This window comes from Naegleria fowleri (assembly GCF_008403515.1).
Source record: "Naegleria fowleri strain ATCC 30894 chromosome Unknown tig27, whole genome shotgun sequence".
In the NCBI taxonomy this organism is placed as follows: Eukaryota; Heterolobosea; class Eutetramitea; order Acrasida; family Naegleriidae; genus Naegleria; species Naegleria fowleri.
The window spans coordinates 19642-33917 of record NW_025407959.1 but is presented as its reverse complement, the minus strand read 5'-3'; the positions used below and the strand labels follow the sequence as shown (position 1 = coordinate 33917).

Sequence of the window (14276 nt, the reverse complement as noted above, 5' to 3'; positions counted from 1 at the left end):
AAGAAATAAAAATGGAAATAATTAAAAAATTTGATATTTTCTTTATGTATGAACATTCGGTGTGTGAAAATGTTTGATCTTGTACTACTTGTTCACGCCGTTACTCGCCATGCATGACGATCCAAAAGCTCCTGTCACTGGACAACATGCACCTGATGTCAAATGTCTAAAGGCATCATCCACATGAGATTTGGTAAATGAATCATTTTGAATCCAAAACAACTTGTTAATCGATATCCAAGTCTTCTTTTTTAAAGCTTCGGCCATTTGTGATTCAAACACTTCTTCCATAATTAAATCAGACAATAACCCAAAATAGGCACTCAAGTGGACAACTGGCATTTGTTGGCATTCAAAATGCAATTGACAAAATTCATCCAATTCCTTAATGTAGTTAAGAACAGATGGATCGATTTGATCCTTTGAGGAACTCGAAATATTGACCATTGTTTCACCAATCATGAATAATTTTTTCAAGTACAATATTTGAATTTCCTTTTTAAAGATAAATTCATTGTGTGGATTGCTGTTACTTCCATCTTGATTAGTGACACTTGTTGCTATATCATGTTCATCACTAGAATCCAATACTACTGTGGAAGATGCTTGTTTAACATGTCCCAACAGCACCAACTCTCTTGTCACATCATAACTCGTCATTTTCTTTTGAATCTCCTCAACCAAACTTGGAATGAGTGGATTCAACACCATTTGACCAAAATCTTTGACAAGTTTCAAATCCTCTTTTCCGAATTTAATGAATTTCAACAGGTAGGAATAACGGTAAGTGGGATCGACAAAAAGTTTCGAGTCAGAAATGAATTCACACATGATGAAAGTTTGAAGCAATTTTAAATGAAATTGTTGTTCTTGTTGGGTGCAACGTTTCGTTTACGAGAATAGAACCAATTATTGTGTTCAGTGAACTTGTTGTCAATCGACTTGGTGTTGGACAGAGTGGTTGATTTTTTTTGCAAAGACTTGAATTGACTTTTCCTTTTTAGTCGCTCAATTCCAAATCGCGCAAAACGGACAAACGAGAGATTTTACATTCAATGACAAGGATTTCTTCATTTTCTTCACCCAATCCCTAAATTCTTTTGTTGTTTTAAATCTTGAAAATATTTCTCGTAAATTGAACACCACATCAATATTTAATTGTTCCAATAAAATGGTCATTCGTTGTTCCAACTTGCTTGAAGATTTGTGATGCGTATTGAGTTGATGGAAAAGGACCCATTCTTGAGAAAGTTGTTGTGTTTGTTTGGACTGTAAATGCTGTTGTGACAATATGGAAGGTTGTGGTCGATGAATATTTTCTTCCTTATTTGGAGATGACGGAATAGGTGAAGAAGGAGAAGCAACTTGTGTCTCTAAATGATGATTCGAATGGAGTGGTTGAGCTGTGGAATTCATTGGTGAAAAAGTGCTTGTCGTTGCATTTTGAATCTTGTCATGACCACTCAATGATGTCGTTGTCGATGAAAATGGAAATAGTTGTGAGGAATGTAAAATATTTGGTGGACTCACTTCCTCTAAATGACTGTGAGTGGATTTTGATCTCTGTTTCATCTTTTCTTTCATTTTGTAAAATTGTGAAATGGTCTTTTTTGGAAGTGACACTTCAAAAATTGAATACTTGTCAATAAATACTTTTTCAAGACGTTCAAAAGTTGTCTGAGAAATCTTGGATGAATTCTTAATTTCACTCAATTCCTCAAAAAATAATAAATGTTCCAAATTCAACTCTCTTGTGCAATAATCCTTAAATAATTCCTCAAAACATGAATATTTAAAAAGTAAATGTTCCAATGATTGAACTGAATCAATAATAAACGTATCTGTTTTTTTAGCCAAAATTAAATTAAAAAGTTCAATCGTCATGGTCAATCCTCCTGAGCTCATCATTAAAAAAATACAAATGAACATTCTTAAAAAGGCAGTCGTTGCAAAAGCAAGATCGACTGGATAGAAGGGTGTGTTGAGAGGTAGCAAGATGAGATAGATAATGAGGAGGATCATGAGAAGCTGAAGAGAGAGAAGATCGATGCGAATGAAGAGAGGATCATCGAAGAAGAAAAACCATCGAATTCCTGATTTGAAGATTTTAATGATTCAATAATGGAATTGAAAAAATTGAGAAGTGTGGATGAAAGATGGACGGATGATTCTCCATTGTCGTGGTAGAAATGTAGAATGAGGCAAGTAAGGCAAATTTTGTGAAATGACAATTGTCAAAAGACTTACCCTTTCTGAACACTTTCTTACAAGTCAAAAAATCAATCACCAAATAGATCAATGCCAATACACATCCACACAATGCAATCGATGCAAAAATGGTTCGATTCGAAAGTATCAATTCTGAAAATAAAACCGAACTCACAACACTCGATGGGATGGAAAAGACAATCATGAAAATTGAAGGAATGGCTGTACACAAAAACCAACCCATTCGTTCCGATGCCAGAATTTTGTAGAATTTGTAAGGCTTTTCTTTTTGAGAAATGTTTTTGGAATTCTGTTGTCTCAAAAATTTGTACAACACTCTCAAGTACAAATTTCTCAGCACAATTACAAAATAAAGTGTGAAAATAAAACCAACAATTAAAATAGAGAAAGGAAGCATGACAGAGGCACATGCATTTCTCGCCACTGATGACCATGATGTTTCAAAAAGCAACAATGCAAAAGGAGTGACAAATGGTAGCAATAATCTTCTCTTCATGGAGGGTAACCGATACATTCGAAATCCAAAAAATAGCAAATAATATACACCCATAAAGATTGCATATACAATGATAAAGTAATCCGTCCGTTCAATATTTTCTGACACGCACAATCTCGAAGAACAATAATGACAAGTGGAATTCCACAAATAATTCGAAACAGCAACATTTGAAAGAGTCCAAAGAGCACGCACTCGATTCGAGTCGATTCTACTCAATTCATGTGGTAATGCATTCATTAGTGAATAATTCACTTGAAGTTGGAAATTTAACAATTTCTGAACGAGCTCAATATCGTGTTGTGAAAAATTTAACAATCCGTGAAGTCCATCCCAAACGTCATGTAAAGCACTTTCAGAACATGAAGTCATGAATCTCACACTTGTGTGTTTCAAAGCTAATTGTAAATAGGTACATGAAGAAGTGATGAATGGGTTTTCGGTGCTGTAAGTTGATTCACATGGTTTGGTACGACTGCTGTCACTTGTCATTTCACTGTTCATTTCATCCAGTACAATAAATCGCGATGGAATCACTGGAATGGCCACAAAATCACTTGGATTATAGGTTGAAGAAATGGTTGAATTTGTCATTTGCAATGGATTGTACAATTCAAATGGCACTTGCAATGGTCTCATTCGTTGTGAAAAGAGTCCTTTTTGTGTCACTTGTAAATTCACTCTTACAATCATGGAGAAATCAAAAGGTGTCATTAAGAATGCATCTCCATATTCTAAAAGAGATCCGTATCGACAATCTGAAAATAAATTGCATCGATAATCGAAAGAAAATTTGGAATTCATATTATCGACCACTTTAAAATTGTTGGTAGAGTCTGTATTGGAAAATGTCATCAATTGCCATAAATTTTGACACGGATAATTTTTAGGACAAATGATCTGGAAAGGCCGAGGAGTATTGACATGTGGAAAGTAATAATTATTGAAAGAACTCAACGACGAGTTAGTACTTGTTGAATTGTTGTTGATGCCTCCATAATTAGTGGTGAAATATAGATTGGTCCAATTTGAATTGGTTGTGACTTGTTCCATTAATTGAGGAAATGTTTCAATTTTTAATTTTTTCCACACAAACAATGAATAATAATTAAAAGCCCCCACAATGACATGTGAAGGTTGTAATTCTTGGAGAGAAAGTACTCGAACAGGTAAATTTAAAAGATGAGATGTGCTCAGGGATCGGGAGGGATGTGATGGTAATGATGAAAGGTTATCAGAGAGTAGTGGATAAGTTAGAGCATGAGAATTGACAAGTGACATTTGCAAATAAAAGAACATTAGAAGAAGAATCACATTGATGAAATTCAACACGAGGCAATTTGATTGTTTCATCATGGATTTTGTGTTCTTCTTGATAGTGTTGTCAAAGGACACCCTTCTGCCAAATGTCAGCGATTCTGATGTGTGGATGTGTCAGTTACTGTGATGCGAACAAGATAACAACAATTCGTATCTCCTTCTCGACCATCTCTTGTGAGAGCAAGAGGATGATGGTGATGAGAGAGCTGTTGTCATTTTCATTTTTGTTGTTGTTTCCGAGCACAACCGGGTTTGGCATTCTCTGATTAGTATTGACCGAACCTGTCATCCTGTGGAATTTGTGAGTCGAAATAATTTGATCTGCCTTTCGGCTTGTTCATGAAAGGCAATTGAGGGAAATATGTGAATATTAAGATGTAAAACGTTGCACTCAATGGTTATTATTTTCCTTAATCATCAAATGGCGCCCTTTATGAATACCACCAGATCACTTGGAATCAATTTTCAAATTATTTATTCTTTCCAACATGGAGAATGACAAATGTTGGAATGAAATTGGAAGAGAAATCTCCGCCGTATTGCTTTGAATTTTTTTTTAATTTTGAAATATAAATTCTTCACAGAAAAACAAGATGACTCTCACTCCACAACCACAACAACAACCATTTCAGCAACCACCACTCACGTCGTATGGAACTACAGTGACCACTACGATGACCACAGCCACAGCCACTCTTCCTATGAATATGGCTGGATCACCACCACCACCAGTGGGTTATCAACAACAACAACAACAACTCTCTCAACAACCACCCATGATGATCATCACCACCTCTGCTGCCAATTCTCCTCTCTCCGTGGTTCAACTCGGTCATGGCGGTCCATTAGTTGAAACACTCTCCGAGAGTGTCTATATGGATGGAACGAATGGATTTGCTTTACCGACTCAACTCGCTCAGACGTTGAGTTTGTATGGAATTCAAAATTCGGGAACTCTGATCTCTGAGATGGAACAAGTGATTTACAATTTGAATGGAATGTTAAGAGAACATTATTCAAGAGCTTCAAATTATGATATTGGGTTTTGGGTTTCGTTTACGGTGCTCATGATTTTGATTATTTTGACGATGGGATTAGCGGTGGGTAAGTTTTGAATGACATATATTCAATAATGAAATTCACTACTGAATTGAATGATGATCAATAATGATGATCTCGGCGATGATGATGTTTTATTCCGTTTCACCTCTTTGAATATTATATAATATATTAATTAATATTCTAACAAATGTACAGCTCTGCTCTTCATCATTTACATTTTCCCTTATAAAAAGGCAAGATATTTGGTTCGTAACATGAACAGTGTTGTGAGACCAAAAGTTCAACACTACTTGACAGAGATCAACAGGACGAAATTGATCCCATTTGGATTGGAATTTGTCATGAGCTACGTTCCTTCTGCTTCCGCATTTTCTGCTTCTCAAAACGTGTGGGGCTACTCTTTTTCAAATTCATCTGAAAGAATTGTTTTAAAGTTGATTCGTGTCTCTAAACCTGTTCAAACTGTTGTCATGCAATAATGTTTTTCAAAGAAAATAAATGAACTTCACCTTCGTTTTCATCTTTATGGAAATCATTCAAAAGTAATGTAATCGCTGCAACCACAACGTTTACTGGATCAGCATGCAATAAAGGTAAAAGTTGAGCTTGTTATTGTACATTTTATTGTGACAAGAAACATTCATGCATTGATTTTAAAGAGCTCTTTAAACAAATGCTGGGGTCTAGCCATGTAAGGCAAACCTTGAAAACAGTTGGACTTACACAAATGGTGTCACCTTAAGTCCTCTTTGTACAGCAGGACGTTGTTCAATTCTTTCAATATATGCCTTAATATTCGGATAGGAATCCAGTGGAATGGCTTGCAAGACTGGTTCTGGGAAGGTATTGAGCAATCGAATCCAAGGAAAGATAGCGATATCTGCAATGGTGTATTGATCTCCAACCACATACTGTTTCGAGCCTTCAGCCAAATGTTTTTCCAACACTCCCCATAAACGTTTCGTTTCATTCAAATAACGTTCTTTTCCGACAGGAACATCCTCCTTTGAATATTTCCAAAAGAAACCCAATTGACCCATCATGGGACCGAGACCAGCCACTTGCCAAGTCAACCATTGCAAACAATGCCAATATTCGGCAGTTCCATGTGGAGGAATGAGTGTGGGAATTGAATGTTGTTCATTGTTATCTTGCTTTGATTGTTGAAGAGCCTTTTCAGCTAAATATTGCAAAATAGCTCCCGATTCAAATAGAGTCAAATTACCATTCTCTGTATCCACAATGGCTGGGATCTTGTTATTAGGAGAAATTTTCAGAAAATCAGGATGAAATTGTTCTCCTTTCCGAATGTCCACGGTATGAGCATTGTAGGGAAGATTTAATTCTTCGAGAGCAATGGCAATTTTTTGACCATTCGGAGTGGCGAGGGAGTACAATTCAATGGGCATGATGATGGTAATTGGTTGATTTTTGATTAGGAAAGGTATTCAGAAGCTTGACAAGTAAAATGTTCAGCTGTTGATATTAATTAACACTTTTCTAGTATTTTTTTTGTAAGACAAGAGCTGCGATGGAGATTGACTTTGATAAATACTGTCGGTAAATCAGAGGAAGAAAGCAAGGACTTTTTCAATGGTCCTCCGAACAATGATCGCGAGCGCGCACTAATGAATGAAGAATTTCCTAATCTCATCCTTGTAACATTTATCCTTCCTGTGAACGTGTTTGTATTGAGAAGGTAATCGAAATCGAACAAGATTGTTACATTACCCATGCTCAAACCAGAACAATATCAATGTGAAGTCGTCATAGATCAGTGGTTAGATCGCTCGCCTCACACGCGAGAGGTCCCGGGTTCGATCCCCGGTGGCGATAAAATTCCTTTTTTGGAGAAATTCAAGACCGCTCAGGGTCTGAAACAACAAAATTTAAAGTTTCTTTTGATCCTTATTGAAACAACAAGTGGCGAAGTTTTATTTCTTCTTTCGTTGTTGTTGTTGTTGTTGTTTATGTGAAGAGCTTCGAGGCTTGGAAGAGCGATTTGTCATGGAATGATCTTTGTAGGACACGGCCTGAACACGGCCTTGAGAAGTTGTCGCATTGGATTGCAGTGTTGATGATTGAGTGGTGCTCTCCTCCTCTTTTGCAGAATCTTTTTCAAGAAGAGTCAAAGGTTTTGTCCAAGCAGAAGAAACTACTACTGGAACAGCAGTCGATGATGATTTGGCAGTGTTTTGCTGTGGAATGTCCGACACATGGTTTGGAAGAACGATAGGAATGGAGGAAGAAGGAGATGGTTGTGCACTATTCAAAATGGTGGTGGTGGATGAGGTCGACATGGTTGCCATCGGAGGAGAGGGTGGCATCCTCATCATTAAGGGTAGAGGTTGCTTCTGTTGCTGCTGATCATGAGGTTGCAGTGGCAATTGATAATGTGGCATCATTCCATGACGAGGAGGAAGGAACATCACGGGAGGTGAATGATAATTCATATTAGGCGTCACCATGAACATGCCAGGATACGGAGGAGGGAAAACACCCAAAGGAGGCTGTTTCAAAAAGGAATCACTACCACTTGGAAGATTATCATTGGCATCATGGTTGGGTTTGCTTTGAGAGGGTGGAATCATTGGTTGTGGAATCATTGGAATGAAGGACGTAGGAGGAGGAACTGATGAATTCAATAATGGAACGGATGGGTTTGACATGGAATGGGTGGTGGTTGGCTGCATGGAATGGTCAAGCTCACTTTCGGATTTTGAGGATACTTCATTGACTAGACTACTGCTAATGTTTGTCACGGCAGTGTTCTCTTCTGCCTTAATGGTGGTTGTTTTAGAGGTCTTGGCCTTTGATTGTGAATTCTTGTGGGTGGTTGCTTTCTTCTTGGTGGTCTTTGTGGTGGTCTTGTGAGGAAGGTCGGTGGAGAGTGCTGAAACATCCACAGTGAGTGAATGACTTTGAGTAATGACAGCAAGAGAATTTGGATATTGATCATCTGTGGAGGATGAATTGGAATTTGTGCCTGCAGTTGTTGGTTTCTCATTCATCGGAGTCTCCTGTGAAGATGGTGACGCAACAGGAGGAGCATTCAATATTTCGGACCAATTCTTCTTTTCAGTCAACCATGCATTCTGTGGTGGAAGCACTGCAGTTGTGGTGGACTCTCCTTGTTCAGATTTGTTGTTGGTTCCTTCTCCATTTGAGGTTTCTAACAAGGAATTATCATCTGCTGCACTGTTCGTAAGAGTTGTTGTTGTTATTGATGGTGACAATGATTTCAATGGATTTTTCGAAAGTTCTGGAAAATCATTGGGATTGTTTAGATCATATGCAGTTTGGTTTTGAGAAAGTAATTCTTTCACTTTTTGCAAAGACTTTGTTTCCATCTTTTCCAAGTCATCCAGCCAAGCGTCATATTCAACATTCTTGAAACATCCTGGTTTTTTCACAAATAAATCTGTCTTGAATGGAGTCATACAAGTCTCATAGAACAGGTCTTGCATGAGAATATTATTCATAAATTCATTGGCAGGATAGACAGAATCATAATGACTACCATAGAGAAATGCCAATTTGATATCTTTTCTCTGTTTTGGTAAAATTCGCTCCTTCTTCTTCATTTTCATCAAATCAGACAACGTAGTGCCTGAAGAGGTCCATTGATTGGTTGCTGCTGGTTGGCTTGCAACGTCTCCCGTTGAGTGATTTCCATGTTGTGCCACCACTCCATTCATATCATACACAGTAATATTGACATGATAGAGACTTGAAAGAGCTTCCAATTCTAATTGTGATCCCCAGGAATATGGCTTTGCCATATGTTTTAAATACGAGTCAAAATCCATTTCAACAACAAAATTCATGAAAAAGTCTTCATGCTCTTTCATGTATTGAACACATGCTTTTCGTACTTGTTCTTGATAAATTTGAGTTCCGAAATATAAATCCGAAAAAGCTCTAAATAAACAAGCACCATCCTTGGCAATAGGCTTTCTCTTTAAATTTAATTTGGAGAAGAGTTGATCTATTTGTTGTTCTTCCAACAAGAGTTTTTGAATCTCTTGAGCGGTGAGTGATTGTTTGACATTGGATCCCGAAGTCAACTGATTATTATTCTTTGAAGAAGAAGCAGAAGAGGCGGATGATGATTTCTTCTTGTGATGATGATGTTTTTTGGATTGCGTCATTTTTTTTGGGGTTACCTTCAAGAACGTTCAAGCTCCAAAATGAAGGAATATTAATGTAATAGTTTTTCAAAGTTCAAATGTAAGGTTGGGTTGGGTTGGGCTCAGATGTTTCTCAGTAGTGATAGTTTGAGCAAGTTGAACCCTTATATTTCGTGAAGTGGAGAAATTGTTTATTTCAAAGACCTTGCATTAGCCCCAGGCAAGGTTGAACATATGATAACTTGAACAATGTGTTTAATAATGAATATCTCTACAACTGAGTCTGAACGGTTAGTTCACCTTCAGTCTAAACTCTCTTATTGGGCTTAATCTTCATATGTTTCATGTATTCACACACTTGTTGTGGAACTTCTTTCAAGGTCTCACGAGCTAGATTGATATAATTCTGAGAGTTATATTTACGGAAAGGAACAAATTGAACAATATCACGGAAGGCCACTTCAGAACCATACTGTAATCTCTTGTCATCTCCATCCAAAGTTTCCATTGAGGAAAAATCGGCGGATCCCACCCCAACAATAACCACCGACAGTGGATATCGAGATGCAGAAATGATGGCCTTAACAGTGTCTGGCATGTCTGTAATGACACCATCAGTAATAATCAATAGTATCAAGTATTTTTGGTTTTGTTGGCTGAGTTCAATGGATGCTTGGGAAGCCAGACTGATGGCTGTTTGAATGGTTGGTGCAAAATTAGTAGGACCATATAATTCTGTGCATCATTGACATGATAATTGAAATATTGTTAATGATTATCATATGATTCGAAATTGTTGAAATATTGTTTTCATGATCAAAATTCATGAATTCATTGTGTGTATGGAATCATTATATCATATAATCATAATTATACAATTATAAAATATCATTATAATTAAATTATAGCATAAAAGAACCTCGACACATACCAACAGTATTTAGGGCTTGTCTATAATCACGTAAAATACCATCAACTCCAACTGAATTTGGATTGCTAGGATTACCATTGAGGGCAAAGCAATGCGACACTTGACCGTTTGGCATTTTAGCTCCAAAACCAAATGCTGTCGAAAATGATTGACAAATGTATAAATTCATGATTAAATTTCAACAACAATAACATACCTGGGAAGAGCTTATCGCTATCATAATATGCTAAAATATCTCCAATAGCTTTGATTGCCATTTCATACTCATTGAACTTTCCACCTGCATGTAAACTATTAGGATCGTTTGGATTTCCTAAATTTTCCACATATTTAACATTGTCAAAATTGTACAATCCACCACAATGTGGGCGATTGATCATCAACTTACCATTGCTGGCTGTGAAATCAATGGAAACCAAAAGGGAAATTTCCAAACCACCTGCCAAATAATCTAAAAATGTGTATTCTTCTTCTGGTTCAGTAAATGTTATTTTTCGAACTGAAATTTTACCAGTGGTTTTTGGGGGCTTCTTTTTCTTGGTGTAGCTGCCATCATCAATGACATTGAGTGCAGTTCTATTTGTTTCGGCTTGTTTTAATTGTTGAAATGTAAAGTCAACACTTCCAATCTTTGTGAATATAATTACAAATGCATGAATAATTTCATTTCAATACAAGTTAAAATCACAAGTCAATTTGTGTAATACTCACAAAATCGGGATCAGAGTGCTTGTCCCAGTCAAAGACTTGAAGTTTTAATGGAAGATTTTCATTTCCATTACATAACTTTTGGAGTGGTAAAGTAAAACCTTTCCAGTGTGGATTCAAATTGTTCATGATCGTTTCCGATTTGTAAATATCCACATAATCGTTCCCCATCATCTTTGAAAGAATGAAATATCTATCATGCGAACAAATCCAAAAGATTGTTGCATGAATGTGACAATGCATGCCATTAACACTTACGGATCGCCTTTGAAATACAACATTATTATAAAATTCATTCGAAATGAGACTTGGAACACAAAAATCTCTTTCTACTTACTTTTACCAAACAAATCTTTCTTTGCCAAATCTTTGCCATCTAATTCAAGTGTCACCAATAGATCTTTGACTTTGGATTTTTGCTCACTTCTAATAGTGATAGTTCCACCATTTCCGTGATTACATATGAGTGTTTTTGTGATAGAACCTCCTGGACCACAAACAATTTCGCTCAATTTCACCTCACAACTTCCCAAAAAGTCATCATCACTTAAATCAATAGTGGAATTGTCAATATCATAGAGAAGGAATTTGAGTGGTTGGATTTCTTCGAATTTATAAGTGACAATGAATGTCTTGGTAAATTTAGGACTCACTATTTGAATTTAACACATGTCATCCAATAATATGAATTATAAAATTATTATTTTGATGATAAAACAAAGATGATGATCCCGAGAAAAATGATGATGATCCATCAAATAATTGGCGAATCGAGACAATCAACTAACATACAGTTATCTTTCTGAACTTCTGTTCTTCCCAAATCTTGCCAATGATAGTCTCCATTCAATTGTCTCTCTCCCATTTTCACCACACAACAAGGATCAGACTTGGATAGCAAATCCTTGTTTTTCAAATTATTACAAGATATGTAGAGTTCTACTTTGGTTTCAAGTGCTGGATTGCTTCCGAGAGAGAGTCCAGCCATTTGATTTTGTACTGAACTGACAAGGTTGGGATTGTACATTTGATGGTGATGTCGGATTGGAAGAAATGGCGTATTTTTTTGATTGAAAACACCACAACAGCTTTTGGATTCAAGGCATCAATTTTCCGTTTCGATTTCATTAAACTTGGTGGATCAATGGACAAAGCAAGCAATTCCATTGAGGTTGAGTTCTTTAATTAACCAAACAGGACTTTCTATCAGTCAACCCAATCTTAAAATCCTATCTATTTAAATTACCTCATCGAGTTCTTTTATTCTTTTGAAGGCAATTCCATTCAATTTCAATGAAATATTGATGTAAACTTGAAAACAACAACAATTTAAAAGGTGATTCTTAGTGAGAATGTCACCGCTGTGAAATTTTACAAAGTCGAGTTGCAATCTTCATCCTCATCCTCACCCTCACGCTCATATTCATTCATATTTAATAAATAGCAACCGGGAAGGCATTCCGATAAAATAGAACGTAGTTTAGGAGTTGAAAATCCGGAGGTGCTTAAAAATTTCACATTCTTCAATTTGTTGCCGATTAAACGAATATCTTCATAGCTGATGGAATTGCTTGCCAAGTGTAAACTGGACAATCTCGTCAAGTATAAACTACTGCAAATGGCACCAACACCAGCACAAGTTATATTATTGTTCGATATTTCTAACACATCCAGCTTCTTAAATGTTGGACTATTAGCAATGTAGGAAATGCCATCATCGCCAATTCCACAATTCGACAAATCTAGCGACATTAGATTTGGAAAGGATCCTGTTGATAATAAACGTGCTCCTGCATGGCCAATTCTGTTAAAACACAGTGATAGCTCTTCCAACGTGTTACAAAATGAGCTCGAGATTATATATGAAACACCTTGTGTTGAAATGTTGTTACTGTCCAACAGTAGCGTTATCAATTTTTTCAAAAAATCACTTTTACAAATGGCCATCAAACCATCATCACCAATGTCACACCTTTGTAAAGAAAGAATTTCCAAATTTTGCATGGTCTTGCTTGTTGCAATTAATTTGGCTCCACTAGCTGTGATTGAATTATCATCAAGCCATAAACTGGTTAGATTATTCATGTTGGAAGTGTTTTTTGTCAAAATAGCGACGCCTTTTTCAGTAATTCCATTGTCTTCCAAACTTAAATTTGTAATATTTCTCAAAAATTCGCTTTCACAAATGGCTAACACTCCTTCATCCATAATATCATTTCCTCCAACAGCAAAAACAGTAAGATTTTTTAAATATGGGCATTTAGATAATAATTTAGCTCCAGTGGTTGTAATTTCATTACATCCCAAGTTCAAACTGGTTAAAGTGCTCAATGAGGTGCCATTAGTGAGCATAGTAATTCCATCCTCGCTCACATTACAACCGAATAAACTCAAAGTTTTAAGATTTTTGATATATTCATTGTTACAGAGTGCTTGTATAGCATAATCTCCAAACTCTGTTGATAGATTCAGGACATGCAATTCTTTCATGTGAACACTATTTGCAAGGATATTGATACCCTCTTCGTCAATATTCCGTTTTAAATCTTCTAACGTCAGTTCCGTCAATGATTTGAAACATCCTGAAGCAATTTCAGAAATTTCTTCATTTCCAAGTTCAATGTCACTCATTCTCAATGATCTGATATTGTTGAATTTGTTACTTCTAGTTATTAATCTAATCAATTCAATTGGGTTATTTGTCTTGTTTGAAATAGAGAGATGTGCAAAGTTGAACGTATTTTGATTGGATACAATTCTTTGTATCGTTGAAAGAGCATCATCTTGATCATTGATTGATAAAGTTAAAGGAATAACAAGTACTCGTTCATACCAATACTTGCAGACTCTCATGCATGTGTGGACAAGGAAACTCTGATCAAGAAAAGACAGAACAAGACACATCATATCATCACCGAGTTGGTAGTCCAATCTGAGCTGAGATGTAGAATTATTAGGGTGTTCAGTGATTAAATTCGAGGATTGTTTTTTCCTTTTTGTAGGACCTTCATTGTTCACAGATTTTCCTTCTTCTTCCGATGAGGAGGAAGAGTAAAATTTTCTTTTGCTTGTTTGTTGCTGTTCATCGTTTATAAGATTTCCATTCGAATGTTCGAAATCGCAACACATGGCTTTTTTGTGTGATGATGGATCAAAGCAAGATGATGATTGTTTTCTTCGCATTCAAATTTTGCTGACTCTGGCATCACTTTGATATTCCCAAACGGCAACAGAGAGATGTTCCGCTAAACGAGGCGTCAAAATATTTTTTTATTTCTCTCACATTTTAGCCGAAATTCTCAAACCAAGTTGCCTCAAAATTTCAACCCATTCGGAAATGATAGCCAAAAACATCGAGAAGCTATGTTTCGTTTTATTACAGCTTACGAATATTGAATCT

The 14276-nt window shown here is 36.3% G+C and overlaps 7 protein-coding genes across 7 annotated transcripts; 1 reads left to right on the top strand and 6 right to left on the bottom strand.

The window, feature by feature from the left end:
* Positions 1-84: 84 nt before the first annotated feature.
* Positions 85-831, bottom strand: FDP41_001506 (uncharacterized protein; the record flags this gene model as incomplete). Its single annotated transcript, XM_044704598.1, has 1 exon — positions 85-831. The coding sequence occupies one exon, from the start codon at positions 829-831 to the stop codon at positions 85-87; it is 747 nt and encodes a 248-aa protein (XP_044563876.1).
* A 177-nt stretch (positions 832-1008) lies between these two features.
* Positions 1009-4006, bottom strand: FDP41_001505 (uncharacterized protein; the record flags this gene model as incomplete). Its single annotated transcript, XM_044704597.1, has 2 exons — positions 1009-2093; positions 2248-4006. 2 exons carry the CDS (start codon positions 4004-4006, stop codon positions 1009-1011), a joined length of 2844 nt encoding a protein of 947 aa, XP_044563875.1.
* Positions 4007-4638: 632 nt separating this feature from the next.
* On the top strand, positions 4639-5586 carry FDP41_001504 (uncharacterized protein; the record flags this gene model as incomplete). Its single annotated transcript, XM_044704596.1, has 2 exons — positions 4639-5149; positions 5303-5586. The coding sequence occupies 2 exons, from the start codon at positions 4639-4641 to the stop codon at positions 5584-5586; spliced, it is 795 nt and encodes a 264-aa protein (XP_044563874.1).
* A 240-nt stretch (positions 5587-5826) lies between these two features.
* On the bottom strand, positions 5827-6516 carry FDP41_001503 (uncharacterized protein; the record flags this gene model as incomplete). Its single annotated transcript, XM_044704595.1, has 1 exon — positions 5827-6516. One exon carries the CDS (start codon positions 6514-6516, stop codon positions 5827-5829), a length of 690 nt encoding a protein of 229 aa, XP_044563873.1.
* A 525-nt stretch (positions 6517-7041) lies between these two features.
* Positions 7042-9258, bottom strand: FDP41_001502 (uncharacterized protein; the record flags this gene model as incomplete). Its single annotated transcript, XM_044704594.1, has 1 exon — positions 7042-9258. The coding sequence occupies one exon, from the start codon at positions 9256-9258 to the stop codon at positions 7042-7044; it is 2217 nt and encodes a 738-aa protein (XP_044563872.1).
* A 286-nt stretch (positions 9259-9544) lies between these two features.
* On the bottom strand, positions 9545-11903 carry FDP41_001501 (uncharacterized protein; the record flags this gene model as incomplete). The annotated part of the gene is made up of 8 exons (XM_044704593.1): positions 9545-9972; positions 10169-10303; positions 10365-10481; positions 10557-10797; positions 10880-11069; positions 11135-11141; positions 11214-11528; positions 11669-11903. 8 exons carry the CDS (start codon positions 11901-11903, stop codon positions 9545-9547), a joined length of 1668 nt encoding a protein of 555 aa, XP_044563871.1.
* A 344-nt stretch (positions 11904-12247) lies between these two features.
* FDP41_001500 (uncharacterized protein) lies at positions 12248-14059 on the bottom strand (the record flags this gene model as incomplete). The annotated part of the gene is made up of 1 exon (XM_044704592.1): positions 12248-14059. The coding sequence occupies one exon, from the start codon at positions 14057-14059 to the stop codon at positions 12248-12250; it is 1812 nt and encodes a 603-aa protein (XP_044563870.1).
* Between the last annotated feature and the right edge of the window lie 217 nt (positions 14060-14276).